This window comes from Macaca thibetana, chromosome 11 (assembly GCF_024542745.1).
Source record: "Macaca thibetana thibetana isolate TM-01 chromosome 11, ASM2454274v1, whole genome shotgun sequence".
NCBI classification, from domain to species: Eukaryota; Metazoa; Chordata; class Mammalia; order Primates; family Cercopithecidae; genus Macaca; species Macaca thibetana.
Genome location: NC_065588.1, coordinates 23,943,114 through 23,958,084, shown reverse-complemented (window position 1 = coordinate 23,958,084; position 14,971 = coordinate 23,943,114). Strand labels below are relative to the sequence as shown.

The 14,971-nt window shown below is 33.0% G+C and overlaps 1 protein-coding gene across 19 annotated transcripts in view; it reads left to right on the top strand.

Moving 5' to 3' along the window:
- Positions 1-14,971, top strand: part of SOX5 (SRY-box transcription factor 5) — a 1,034,891-nt gene that overhangs the window by 705,558 nt on the left and 314,362 nt on the right. For all 19 annotated transcript variants that reach the window (XM_050746696.1, XM_050746702.1, XM_050746700.1 and 16 more), the window contains one exon: positions 12,915-13,125. In XM_050746696.1, coding sequence (XP_050602653.1) covers positions 12,915-13,125 — 211 coding nt within the window. The remainder of the gene's footprint in view (positions 1-12,914; positions 13,126-14,971) is intronic.

The window sequence follows — 14,971 nt, the reverse complement described above, 5'->3', positions numbered from 1 at the left end:
CTCCCTCCTCCCACCGTTTCCCCCCAAGAAGACCTCAGTGTCTGTTGTTTCTTTCTTTGTGTTCATAATCTCTTATCATTTAGCTTCTACTGGTAAGTGAGAACATGCAGAATTTGGTGTTCTGTTTCTGCTTCAGTTTGCTAAGAATGATAGCCTCCAGCTTCACTCATATTCCCTCAAAATACATGATCTCATTCTTTTTTATGGCTGCATAATATTCCATGGTGTATATGTACCACATGTTCTTTATCCAGTCTGTCACTGATGGGCATTTAGGTTAATTCCATGTCTTTTCTAGTGTGGACAGTGCTGCAATGAACATTCACATGCATGTTTCTGTAGAATGCTTTATATTCTTCTGTGTATAGGTAATAGGATTGCTGTAATAGGATTGCAGAGTCAAATGATAGTTCTGGCTTTAGCTCTTTGAGGAGCCACCATACTGCTTACCACAATGGTTGAACTAATTAACACTCCCACCAACAATGTATAAGGATTCCCTCTTCTCTTCAACTTCACCACACTTGTTACTTTTTGACTTTTTAATAATGACCAGTCTGACTGGTATGAGATGGTATTTCACTATGGTTTTTATTTGCATTTATCTAATGATCAATAGTATTGAGTTTTTTTTTTCATATCCTTGTTGGGTGCATGTACGTCTTCTTTTAAGAAGTGTCTGTTCATGTCCCTTGCCCACTTTTAAATAGGGCTGTTTGTTTTCCTCCTGTCAATTTAAGTTCCTTATAGATGCTGGATATTAGACCTTTGTCAGATGCATAGTTTGCAAATATTTTCTCCCATTCTGTAGGTTGTCTGTTTACTATGTTGATAGTTTTCTTAGCTCTGCAGAGGCTCTTAAGTTTAATTAGTGATTTATTATTATTATTATTATTTTGCCCTTCTCACAGGAAATTAGCATACATTGTAAAATCAAACAAACAGAAAACAACAAAGTGCATATATATGCACCTGCCTTGCATACACATACACACAGGCATATTAAATTACAAATTAAAATAACTCCCAGCTGGGCATGGTGGCTCACACCTGTAATCCCAGTACTTTGGGAGGCCAAGGTGAGCAGATCACCTGAGATCAGGAGTTCGAGACCAGTCTGGCCAATATGGTGAAACCCCGTCTCTAGTAAAAATACAAAATATTAGCCAGTTGTGGTGGGCACCTGTAATCACAGCTATTCAGGAGGAGAAGGCAGGAGAATTGCTTGAACCCAGGAGGCACAAATTGCAATGAGTCAAGATCGTGCCACTACACTCCAGTCTGGGCAACAGAGCAAGACTCCGCCTCAAAAAAAAAAAAAAAAAAAAAAAAACTCCCTAAGGACCCTGTCATCGATTATCACACATTGTGTATAGAGTATCTAACTATCTAAAAGTAGCTATTAGCCTTTTTCCATATGCCTTACACATTCCCGTCAATGTCCCTATAGAAGTAACTATCACTAGACTGTGGATGAAGAGAGAAGGGCAATGCACTCTGGAACGTGAACAAAAATAATTTGAATATATGCAGTATGGAAAAGCTCCTTGCTGAGTGTAACCTATTTTCCAAAATAGTTGATAATCACAGATGACAGATAGATATGATGGTTCTTTTCAACTTCCACTGCTACAATCTAGTGGAAGGCCTTTTATTGTCACATATGTGTCATGGTAACAGTTTCCTATTCAGTGGAGATCTTTACTTTCTCCTCTACCCAATTAATTCTACATACCACTGCTAGACTAATCTTCCTAACAAGCTACTTTAATAGAATCACTCACTATAGATCAACAATAGTTCTTCATCGCCTGCTAGGTCAAATGTAAACTACCCTACTTGACTTTCATGACCCTTCATGAAATGACTCTCCTATGTTAGTCTTCTATTTATTATTCTTCATTTCTTTTGGTTAAGCCGCTTCCTTCCCTGTAGCGTGTGTGTATATGCACTGTAAAATTTCCTGGGTGGTGCCTCCGGGAATGCTCTGTATCTTTTCCTCTTCACTTATTTCTTCTAGGCTTAAACTAAAAGACTCTCTATACATGAAGATTTAATAAATTAATAATTAACTCAATATGTATTAATGGAACATTAATAACGGCATAGTGTGTGTGGGAGTAATCAGACATGTTCCCTGCCTTCATGGTATAGAAAGTAAATTAAATGAACAATCCCAAAAGAGTGTGATTAGTACTGTGATAAGAAGTTTTCCATTTTTCTTTGATTTCCAGCATTCTCTCTTCTCTAAACGTCTTTTGCATGTATAATTTGCTACTCTAAAAATTAGTATTTATTATAGTTGTTATGATTACTAATTGTTTCAGGTGCATTTCAATGCCTCTAAAATTTAATTTTAAACTATTTGAAGAGAGAGAAAACCAGCTTTATTTTCGTATACCTTTGGCATTTCTTGCAGCACCTGAATCAGTTGAGGAAGCTTAATGATGACCACAGCAAGGAGTTTAGAATTGGATCTTAGGTTTAATTCTCCAATTTACCATTTCTTACTATTATTTGGGGTAAATTACTTTTAGAACTTTAATTTCATCATATGTTAAACAGCAATAACATTCTTCAGGGAATTTCTCCTAGAATTATTTTTTTAAAGTCCATAGAACGTTTGCAACGGTGCCTTTAAGAACTCCAAAATTGGTAGCTATAATTTTATTGAAACATTGGTAAATAAATAGATTTTGTGTATCTCATCAAAGGTACCTTTTATATCCTTTAAAACTATAAGATTGACTAAATCTATATGTAAGCATTGCTCATGTAAACTACATGAAAATAATCTTTGCAGAGAACCTAATATTTTACATTAAGAATGCCAGTATCTCAGTGATTGTGTGTGCTGTGGGATGGTCCTTATGGGCCCGCTAAAGTGGGTTCAGGAAGTTCTGCTTTATAGTGTGAATAAATAATTTGGCTAGTTGAGAAATTTTGTAAGAGACCGTGGACTGTTTAATACCTTACCATTACTTTTAGACTGATAACTGAAATTTGTGTTTCTTATTTCTCAACTCACTGCCTAATGTCAGTTCATGTTAAATGTTTCTTTCACCAAAAAAAAAGCTTCTTTTGCCCTAAACATAGTTCGCTATTGAGAGTCTTAATTAGTATAGAAAAATAGGTCTTTAGCACTTTTTTAAGGGGAAGACTAGTGTGGTGGCGTAACAGAGCGGATTGACTTTAGGCTATGAAATTAGCCTCATATAGTGAGAAGGCATATGTTTTACAGACTTTTTCTTTTATAATTCTCAGAGAAATTCCCTGAAGACTGTGTTTCAAGATGTTGCAGGAGCATAGCAGAGAGAAGCTAGCAAAAATGGAGAATTTGTACTTGATAATACCCTTCCTCATATTACTATTGTTGTTTCATATTTTTCCTGTAAAGGAATCTAAGGATTTATTTGCCAGGCAATCTAGTGGTGCTGTTGTCCTCAGAAAGAAAGAAAAAGCTTGATGTGCACATCTCAGAAACAGAAAAAGTTGAAATATGACATAGAAAGTAATTGGTGTCATGTATTTATGACAAACAATTCATTCCTCTTCATTTTTTTCAAACTTTCACTTTTAAAAGTTTTATTTAATAATGAGTAGTAATTGAACATCTTTTCTTTGATCTTTTCCCTGAGTTATCACTTTCAAGAGAACCATGACACTGTGAAATTTGAAAACTGAGTATGAAACAGAGGTAAAAGCCTACTAATGCTGTATGGCATTTTGTGGAATACCTTTTATTCCCTTATAAACAAAAGAAAAGTTTGTATTAGGTTATCTTTTAAAATGGACCACATTAAATACATTTTAAATTATTAAAAAAAAATGTTTCCCTGGATACAGTTTGATTTTGGCAGAAATAACTCTAAAAACTGCTTGTATGTGCATATTCTATTTTTGGCAGGGTGGGTGAAAGAAAGGGCTTTTCTCCTCCTAATATCTTTTTTCTTCACTTTTCTGGTAAAGGGCCTATTTTTTGCTTTATTCATTTTTGTATATTCTATGTTTTATTCATCTTTATAGGCTAATATGCCTGGAAGCACATTTATTTTAACAAACACTCATATAACTCTTGTAATATCTGTTGCCATTTTATGAATTTTATAGCTCATAACACATGTTATTAACTTACGTAATACCCTAGCTCATATAACTCATTACATTTTAACTTATAATCCTCTAACAACCCAGTGAGGTATTAAATGCTAATATTATCCCCATTTTGCAGATGAGAAAATTAAGGCATACAAGGATTGAATTGTATGATTTGTCCAAGGTCACACAGCTAGTGAATGATGGAGCCAGGATTTGAACCAAAGCTATTTGGCTTCAAATTCTGTGTGCTTAACCCATCTTTATGCTGCCCTGCAAGTTAGCGTTCAAAACATTTTGTTACATAATTGAAAGAGAAAATAGAGTGAATGAAGTAATATTTCCTTTTTAAAATGTTTATTTTTCATTACCGTTCAATTTTGGAGATCAATTATATACATATGTATTAATTTTCACTTATCCCATTTTCTAGATGAGGAAACAGATGTAGAGAGTTTAGACAGTTTGCCCTAGATTATAGAATTATGTATAACTGTATAATACAGATTATAAATAACAGAGCCTGTCCTTGACCCAAATATCCTGACTTCTGCCTCCAGTTTCTTAACAACTGCTTTATACTGCTTTGGTACCATTTTATTTTACTGCATGGGGGGACCACAATCTATTGTATTCATTACTGAAGACATAGTCAGTTTCCAGTTATAAGCAGTGCTAGCAAACATTTAGCTTCTTTACTGAGTGAATGCTCTGTGTAAAAAACTGCATTTATTGCTATGTGGAATAAAAATAAGTCATTTCCTCAATTTCCTATATTTACGCAACTCTATTACAAATTTTGGTACAGAATACAGATGAACATTTGAGAAATTCCTTGTATCTTATTTATTCCTTCAGACGCAGAGAGTGAATATTTAGTCAAGTTTACTAAAAACGACAATAAAAAGGTTCTAGAGATTTAGGAGAGTGACAGAAAAATTATATCTAATCAGTGGCTACTTACAATGAATGTTAAATTTATTACAGATGTTAAAAGGAAATGTTTTGATTTGTAGTCTCACTTTTGTTTAGACACATCTTGTGGTTGGTCTTCGCTCAGGGAAGAGATCATCAAATGTCTTAAAGTGTATTTGCTAGATGTTTAAACATAAGTAAGACATAGTGCACAAGTCATCTGCAGGAAGATAATGAGGCTGTCACAGCACAAAATGTTCTTTGTTTTTACAGGTTCTATTAGTTAATGTATTAGCAATTTTCTAAATGCCACTTTTGCTTATTAAGAGGTTTTGAGAGCACATGAAAACATACATTTTATTCTTGAATGCAGCATTTCTGAGATTATTAGCAAATGTGATTCTGAAGGAATATTTTCAAATACCCTGAAGGAACATTTGGGGGGAAAAAAAAACACGTTAGACACTTTTGCCCATGTAGCGTCTACATAAAAGTAAAGATATTTTTAAAACTGTTTATCCTATTCATAGCATCTCTTATTGATAATCACAAAATTTGCCCTTAACTTTCAGTTTCATTCACCAGAATTAAATTAGATGGTAAATATGATAGTGATTTATAAAACAAAATATAGTATTTTTATATTATAAATGAGATCTAATTATTAATAAATTTAAACTAAATGTTGGTGCATTTCTAAAAATAATCTATTTTTCCAATTCAATTTTGACACAAATCTTAGATTTCCTAATCTATATAGTTAGTAGGACATCAGGAAACATAAGCCTGTTTCAACAAATGCCAAAATGACTATTAAAAAATTAAAAGTCATTCTTCTACAATATGTGTTTTTTTATATATATATATTTATATACATATATATGTATAATTTTTGCATGTTTGCTGACTCTCCTCCATCCCCACTACCCTTCTTTTCCTCCCTGGAATATATTTTACCTTTTCTCACTCTTCTCAAATTCCTGTCCCATTACTTTAATGATGCCTTTCTTCCCCACTGCAGCTTTTAATAATTCTCCCCTTTCCTTCTCTGCCTCTCCTTCTCTCCTTAGCTCTTAACAGTTTTTTCTATGACAGTAGTTCTCAAACTTTAGTCTCACATGGAAGGCTTGTTAACTCAGATTTGGTTGGGCTCCACCTCCTGAACATCTGATTCAGGAAGTCTGGGGTGAGGCCTGAGAAAAGTGTTTAAAGTGTTCCCTGGTGATGCCAATGATATTATTTTGAGGACCACCGTTTGTGAATCATGTTTATAAAAATCACCTGTCACTATGCTATCATTCTTTATTGTTGTTTAGTACCATTTGAATGCAATTTTTGAAGAACACACTTTTAAATATTTATTTAGTTTCCTAATTAGTAATTAAACATAAGCCTAAACTAACATTTCATCTCAATGCTTGGCAAAGAAATGCAAAACCAAGTTAGACTTCTGCTGAATTTCCATCCTGTTGAATAGCAATCTTTAAAAGAGTCTATATTTTTAGGCTTTGAAAAAAACATTAAAGAGTTCTCACTTCTGTTTGCACTGTCCCAAAATACATAAGAAATGTTTGAAATACGGGCTGGATTATATTTTTGAAGTGTAATGGGGCCATTTTTATAAAATGATAATCTTTTTGCCTGAACTGGATGAGGACCGTTACTGTCTAGAATATTCCGTCTACCCCAAGAGTGTGCGACGTCTGCATTAAAGACACAAATTAATATGTAAAGTTTCTCCAATGTTCTTTGAAAGTTAGAAAAAATTAGAACTCATTAGTTCAGGAAATTAGAGCTTTCCTTAGCTCATAGAGAAAAAAGGATGCAGATGCCTATTTAAGTATTTTAGAATTTCTACCCATTTTTAATATTGTGGTGAATAAATGTTTCTAAGGATTCAGAATACTAATTTTCAGAGAATTTCAATCATATAATAATACTGAATATATAAAATATAAACATTCCTTAAAAACTGACTTGGCTGTTAACTTGCTTGTAAGCGGTCTAGATTAGGCCAGTGCATACCAGCCTAGCCACTGATCATCACACTTCTTTAGAGAACTTTAAAAAATGCGCATATGTAGCTTCCTGACCCCATCCCAAGATAGATTCGAGGCCCACTTATCTAAAATCTATAATCGTAAGTAGTGTACCCTGTAGTTGTTTAGGCACTAAGGATTCCTGATGTTGTAAGTGCTGATCTGGAAGTTTTACAAAGGTATTATCAGTGGCTTTTTCAAATATACAGGGATGACCAGTTGTGATAAGCTGTCTCTCTAGGTGACCTACTGAAATAGGCCAAACAAAAGTACTTCTGTTATTTTTCACTTTTTGAACTACTGGACCTAAGTACAATTAGCTATTTTTCAGACAAAAATTAAGGAAAGGTTTTAAATTGGATGACTTCATCCATAATCATTATTATAACAAACACTCTTCAGAGGTCTGTCTGTAAGTGCTGACTTTTATTCTGTAGTTATTGGGAACCGACAATATCTTGCTCCCAGAGTACTGACTTTGATCATCTTAACCAGAGAAAATTTCTTAGTGTTCTCTATTGAGTTTTGTAAACTTGGTTTTGCCTCAATGTATCTCTTTTATATTTACAACTCATTTTTAGGAATATTAATATTGGAAAATTGAGCTGATCAAACTTGCTGTCAAAATTGCAGAATTCATTTGTAAAAGTCAGCAATTCTGTCTTGCATTTCAGATTTCTGTGTGTATTATCACAAGATGATTACTGAATAAGAAAACAATCATTGCCGTATTTATTACTCTTTAAAGAATAACTAAAATATGTATCTCTTTCCAAATGCTTATCTTTGGAGCAGTAAAATTTTAAGATATTAACATATATACCTGAAATAAACTTTTATCTCGATAAAAGATAAACATCTTGATAAAAGATGAATAAACTTTTATCTTGATAAAAGATAAACATTTATCTTGATAAAAGATACACTTTAATCTTGATAAGGTTTTTTTTTGTTTCTTGTTTTTTTGCAGGCAACTGGTTTTTTAAAACCACCTAATTGTCTATATTGATGAGCTTATATTATTTTTCTGGGAAGGTATACATTTAGGTCAGGTATACATTCCTTAACCTGGAATCCATGGTTCATAAGAGTTCATAGCGAATTTCCTGGAGGAGGTTCATAACTGGAACTATGAACATATAAAGTTAACTCTGTAAAACTTTATGAAATTATGTGTGCAATCACATGAGTGTGTGTTTATGCATGTGCATATGTGTTTAAAATAGCATTTATAGCTATCTTCAAGGGATCAGTAGTCCCAAAGGAGTAAGTGTGGTTTAGGGTTTCATGCAGACATTTTATGAAAAATTATTTTAATCAAGATAACTCGAAAAATAATTGGAAGAGCTCTTTAGACAATGGTTACATTTTTTCTATAACTAAATTCAATTTGGTAACTCCTAATTTGGCAGAAGAGATTACAAGTAGTGAAATTTAGTTTCAACATTTGAAATAAGGTATATTTTTATCCTCTTTTGATGGAATTTAAGGAACAGTCAAATATTATAGCTTTTAAGATATTTTTTGAAGTTTTGTTTTACCTAGTCCTGGTGATTTCTTCTTCTTCTTCTTCTTTTTTTTTTTTTTTTTTTTGGGTAAACGGAGTCTAGCTCTATTGCCAGGCTGGAGTGCAGTGGCGCGATCTTGGCTCTCTGCAATCTCCGCCTTGTGGGTTCCAGCGATTCCCCTGCCTCAGTGTCCAGAGTAGCTGGGATTACAGGCATGTGCCACCATGCCCAGCTAATTTTTGTATTTATAGTAGAGATGGGGTTTCACCATGTTGGCCAGGGTGGTCTCGATCTCTTGACCTTGTGATCTGCCCACCTTGGTCTCCCAAAGTGCTGGGATTACAGGTGTGAGCTACCATGCCCAGCAATCCTGGTAATATTTTATAAATCACGACCCGCTGCTGGAAGAGGAACATGACTGTATCAAAACTTATTGAGCACCAAAGCATCCTCTCTGTGTATCTGTAGTTCATCTTATGCTATCTCTGTACAGTACCCAAATTACTGGACATGCATTCATGAGAATCTAATTGATGATAGTCCAGATCTTCTGTACTAGCTTTTTTCTAAATTCAAAACTTAATTTTACTGGAAAGAATGCTGGAGATGCTCACAAATTTTATAAAGATAGTTACAAAAACAGACTACTGAGTACCATTACTCTGATTAGTCATGTAGAAATATAAATCTATATATTTGGTTTAAATAATTCTTTAAACATTAAAATTTATTTTAAAAAATATGATATAAACCAGTGGATATTTGGATGGACAGAGCTTTATAAGTCTAGAATGTGGTTGATTTAATTAACTTAAACACATATAGCTCATTTGTTTTCTTTAGGGCTTGAACGTATTGCAGTGGAAACCTCTCATTTTCATACTTATTAAAAAGACAAATGTCTTGTTCACCCATAACATTGATAGATACAAACATAGATGAAAGAGGTATAATAACATTGATTTCTAAATCCAAGTATGCTATAAGCTACTTTGTCCATAAGGGCTTTGTCCATGAGAGCTCTGGAGCCCAATAGGTTGGGGCTGATTTTTCACGCTACCTTTTGGCAGTCATGTGACTTTCAGCATATACTGTGCTTCAGTCTCTCCGCCTCAGTTTATCCAGCTATGAAATGGAAATTATAATTAGGCTTGCCATGAGAATTGAGTTAATACATGTAAAGCACTTTAAGCCGTGCCTAACACAAAGTATTCAATACATATTTGCTATCATTCTTATCAATTACTGTCTGATAGATTGGAATATTAATGTAATGTTTCTAAGCATGAGCTTAATTTCAGTTTATAAGGCCAAGAAGTAAGCATAATAATATGTTTCTTAAGGCCAGAAGTCAAGGATGAAATGTCATTTGAATAATAAAAGAAACACATGCATCTGGTTATTTCATATAATCTCTTCTTTTATAAAATGAGTTAATTCTTCTTAATTATCTCATCATGTAAATTAGAGTTTAAATATTAAGGTGGAAATAATATTTCTTTCAACGTCTTCATAGCAATATTCTGTCTTTAAAATGAATTAACAAGAATTCAGTTTTAAAAAGATATTTTAATGAGAATACATATGTTAGGCAGACTCTTTTTCTATTGGTTGCAAAGATAACAAAAGGGGTAAGATTAAGCAAACCTTGTTCAAAAATAACAAAGGAAGATTATCAACTTTATTCTGAACATTGAGAAACCTCTTTTATGATTAGACTTTAGAGGTCGTATATCACAGTTCTGGGAACTTGTTTGCGAAGTACTGGTATGCCCTTAGAATTCACAAAACTTGATTAAATAGATATTGCTGGTCTGGACCACTTATGCCTATGTTAGCTGGTTCTCTTGATTTCACCTGCCAGCAAAGTGAAGTGAAACATGGAATCATTACTTCACGTATGACAAATGCAATCCCAGGGAAGGAGCTCTGAAAAAGATAGGATTTCCTTGACTGTAGACTGTGCTACCACTCCTTAACAAGCTATTCACCATGCAAATGAACAATGGAGTCCCACGCTCAAACAGCTGTTAACTACATAAAACTGTTAAGGAGATTAACAGTGCCAGAGGCTGAAATGTAATCAGGCAGGTGAAATACTGATAAGATAAATATTCCTGTGTGAAATAGCAATAATGTTTAATTAATTTATTTTTATACCGCTGCAGCAACTGAGCTTAGAATACTTGTGAAATATACTAAACTTTAAAACATACATTTTTTTTCTTCTTTGAAAGGTGTAGAAAGTTAGAGGTATGCAAAATGGGATACCTTATCTGGATATTTTTTGACATTTTTGATATTTTGATAGACTTGATTTCATTGTAATGTTCAATTATGACAATTAAAGGTCAGCTCCCCAATTATTGTTTCTAAAGTTTGTCATCATATAATGTGAAAGCAGAGTACAGATAGAGAAAGGTTCAAAGTGAAGCTAACATTGGGATGTTTCTGCTTTTGGTCCTGGAAAGAAATGAGAAGAAAGATCTGTGGAAAATTAGTACAGATGTTTTGCAATATTCTGGTTTGCACATGAAACTAAGCTAATGTGTGTTATGGGCCATTCATAAAAACATTCCTATTAATTTACTGAATGAATTTGTGATTGCTCTTTTTAGGGGTGTGTATGTGTATGTGTGTGTTTATGTGTTTGTATATATATGTAGGTTTTAATAATGCCAGAAGTGTACTTTCACTTAACCTGTAGGAGCTTGTAATTGTTACATTTTGTACATTGATTTCTAAATCCAAGTGTGTTATAAGCTACTTTGTCCATAAAATATTCACTCAAGGCATAGTGCTAGTCAGAGGCATATTCTGTAATGTTTGTGAGAAATGAAAGCCATTTGAGATTTAGAATTATAATTTGGAAGATTCTGTTGCGCATTTTTTTTTGCCTTCCCCAAATGCCTCAGCCACATGCAACAAACTGATGTTTGTAGCATAGCCTGTTGTCCCTGTACTCACTAATATCTGCTAACAGCAAAAAAAAAAAAAAAAAAAAAAAAAAAAAAAAAAAAAAATCATATTAACAGATTATGTTTGTGTTGACATCTCTATTTTTAATCTATTTTTTTAAAATTACACTGATGGTTTTTTAACCAAGTATGTTAGCATATTTTTAAGCTAGTCAAAAATATTGCATTAACCTTAAAATCATTGCGTATCAATCAGTGTGATTTGTTACTTTTTGGAAGTCAACAGATTGTATTAATGTGTCTTAAATAGGTAGAGAAGAAATGTGCAAACAGGTATAAACTAATATCCTGAATATTAAATAAGCACACATTCAAATATATTTTAATGCAAACTTTTAATGTTGCAGAATTAAGAAATATTTCTGTTGCAGAATTAAGAAATAGGGTGAGACTCAAATATCTTAGGATACAGCTTTATGTTTAAGATGTCTGTTTTGTGGAAGGTAAAGGATTATGGAAGTAAGAGACTATACAAGGAAAATCTTTAGGAAAATTAATTTTTCTTTATCATTTAATTATCACTCCTCCTGATAATTTCTAAAACATCAACTTAGTATCTTTTATACAAAATATTCCCCAAATATTATACAAATTACCAGAGTTGTGCTAGAATATGTGAGAAAATGATGACAATAGACTATAAAAAGATATTTACATTTTAGAACCGTACAATAAATTATTTTCATTCGCATACTCACGTGATTATGAAGAAGCAAACACTGCAACAGACCTTATTTTATAGGGCAAATGAGGATTAAAATACAAAATAGCAAAGAGTATTGACAGAAACTGTGCTTCATATAGCAAATGAAATTGAAAATGTCTTCAGCATTGGCAAAATTGAACTTGGAATATTCTTGTCTGATGTCAAATAACCCATGTGATGGATGCTTTCTTAAAAGTAGGAGAGGGAGGTAGAAAATTAAAACTTTAATTAGAGTATTTATCAAGAAGAGGCAGCTACTGAAAATGAAAATAAATTGTGTGTAATGATATTTGTTTAAATATTACAAAGTCAGGAAGTTTAACACAAATGATCACTACATTTAATACCCATAGGAAAATCTGAGACTCTCAAACAAAAGCAGGAAAATAAACAAATCTAATAATATAGGCTTCATATAAGACTATATTGTCATTTATACTCAGTTTAAAGGAGAGAATCTCCAAATTTTGATTTCTCCTTTGAACAGATCTTTGACTTACTCTAGTCCTACCATGCAAACTTATTTATTCTTTTTTGAAGTTTCTTTGTTTTTCTGCCTCTTGCAGCGTGACATTTCACTTTTCAATCTTTCAGCTGAATAAGCCATATAACCAATTTTTTTTTAAGTTTCTGAATTTTAAACAATTATTTGTCCTTTTGCTTTCTCTTTCAGGAAGTTGATGGCAATAAAGTTATGTCTTCATTTGCCCCACACAACTCATCTACCTCACCTCAGAAGGCAGAAGAAGGTGGGCGACAGAGTGGCGAGTCCTTGTCTAGTACGGCCCTGGGAACTCCTGAACGGCGCAAGGGCAGTTTAGCTGATGTTGTTGACACCTTGAAGCAGAGGAAAATGGAAGAGCTCATCAAAAACGAGCCGGAAGGTAAAGGCTGGAAAAGAAAACAAAGTTGGTGCTGTGTCCTGATTTTAATACTTTGATTTTAGCTTCTTGATTTGTTTTTTGATTTATACTCTTAAAGTTAAGTTGGACAAAATGGAAACTTATGGCTATGAAGATGGTTGGTATATTTTTTTCAGAAACACTTAGGCCTGTCTATCTCAATTTTTTAAATCATTAATTTATGTTGTGATGTTATTTTCACATATGAGTAAATTAGTTGAGTGAAAATGATTCAAGAATAGAATGTGGCAGCAGAGCCGGGAATAGTAACCTACTTGTCAAATATCTGCAGTCTAGTTTGTTTCTCTCCATTTTTTTCCCCTTGTAGATTAATGTAGAATTTCACTACATTTCATAACCTTTATACATTAATAATCTTATCCTACCTGTTTCCTGTATAGTCAAAAATTAATATGGTTAGGACTATTATGTATTTACATATTAGAGATACTTTAACTTTTAGAAATGCTTAAGTTCCTATTTGTTCAACTTCCAGAAAGTCTTTCTTTTAAGATTTTATCCTCTAAATCTCTTCAATAGTTCCTGATAGGAGCCTTCAGGTAATATGCAAATGGACTAATCTTAAAATTAAAGCAAACAAGCCAATAAGATAACTGTTGCAAATTGTACAAACTTGTGCATAATTGACAATCATCCTTTATGTTACACATGCTTACTAACGCCTATTGAAACCTCTCTCCATCCTAAGCATGAGTACCATATTGCACACAAGAACATGCCTCCTGTTTCAATCAGATGGACATTTAAAACAAACAATGATGTGCAGACACACTTTATAACAAAAATACACTGCATGTATACTGTGTAACAATAAGTTGGGCTCATTGCTAGTCTGTTAGGACACTGGTAAATTATGAGGATACCTGACACAAAATTATGTTAACCTGTGTATGTGGCAGTCATGTGACAATTAAATATTCTGGTTCCCTACCAAATGCATAGCTGGGATCTGGATTTTGGTTAAAATTTATGCAGTTCTCATTATCTGAGAATTGGAAAGAATTTTAAAGATATTCTTGTCAGCCAAAGATTTTGGATATTTTGTTACATGTCCTCCCATTCTCATGGAGATAAAAATGGAGTGTTGAGGGGGATCCAGACAACCTTATGTTTTTAAAATGGTGGATTGTTTCCTTATATTAAAAGTAATACAGTTTTATAATAATTATTTTTTAAAAGTAAAACATTATAAGGAAGAAAATTAAAATCACCTGAAGTCGTAGCTATTCCTGTGTGAAATAGCAATAATGTTTAATTATTTTTATACTGCTTCAGCAACTCAGTTTAGAATACTTGTGAAATATGCTAAACTTAAAAAAAAAATTTTCCTCCTCTTTGAAAGATGTAGGAAGTTAGAGACATGCAAAATGGGATATCTTATCTGATTTTTTTGATATTTTTGATATTTTAATAGACTTGATTACATCGTAAATTTTTGCATGAAGTCATAGCTGCAGGTGATTTTTATTTACTTCCTCATAATGTTAATATGAGGTTAATAGGATTCCTATCCTTAGGATGTATTTTTTAGTGTTTATTTTTATGTATTCTGCTAATTTTTTATGATTAGCTTTATGCAGATGGTCCCCAACTTACCATGGATCCACTTACGATTTATCAACTTTAAGATGGGGCAAAAGCAATACGCATTCAGTAAAACCACACTTCAAATTTTGAATTTTGATATTTTCGTGTATGCAGTAGGATACTCTGTCTCATTGCTGGGCAGCGGCAGGGAGCCATAGCTCCCAGTCAGCCACAAATCAAGAGGGTAAACAATGATACTCCACAGTACGTTGTGTTGCCA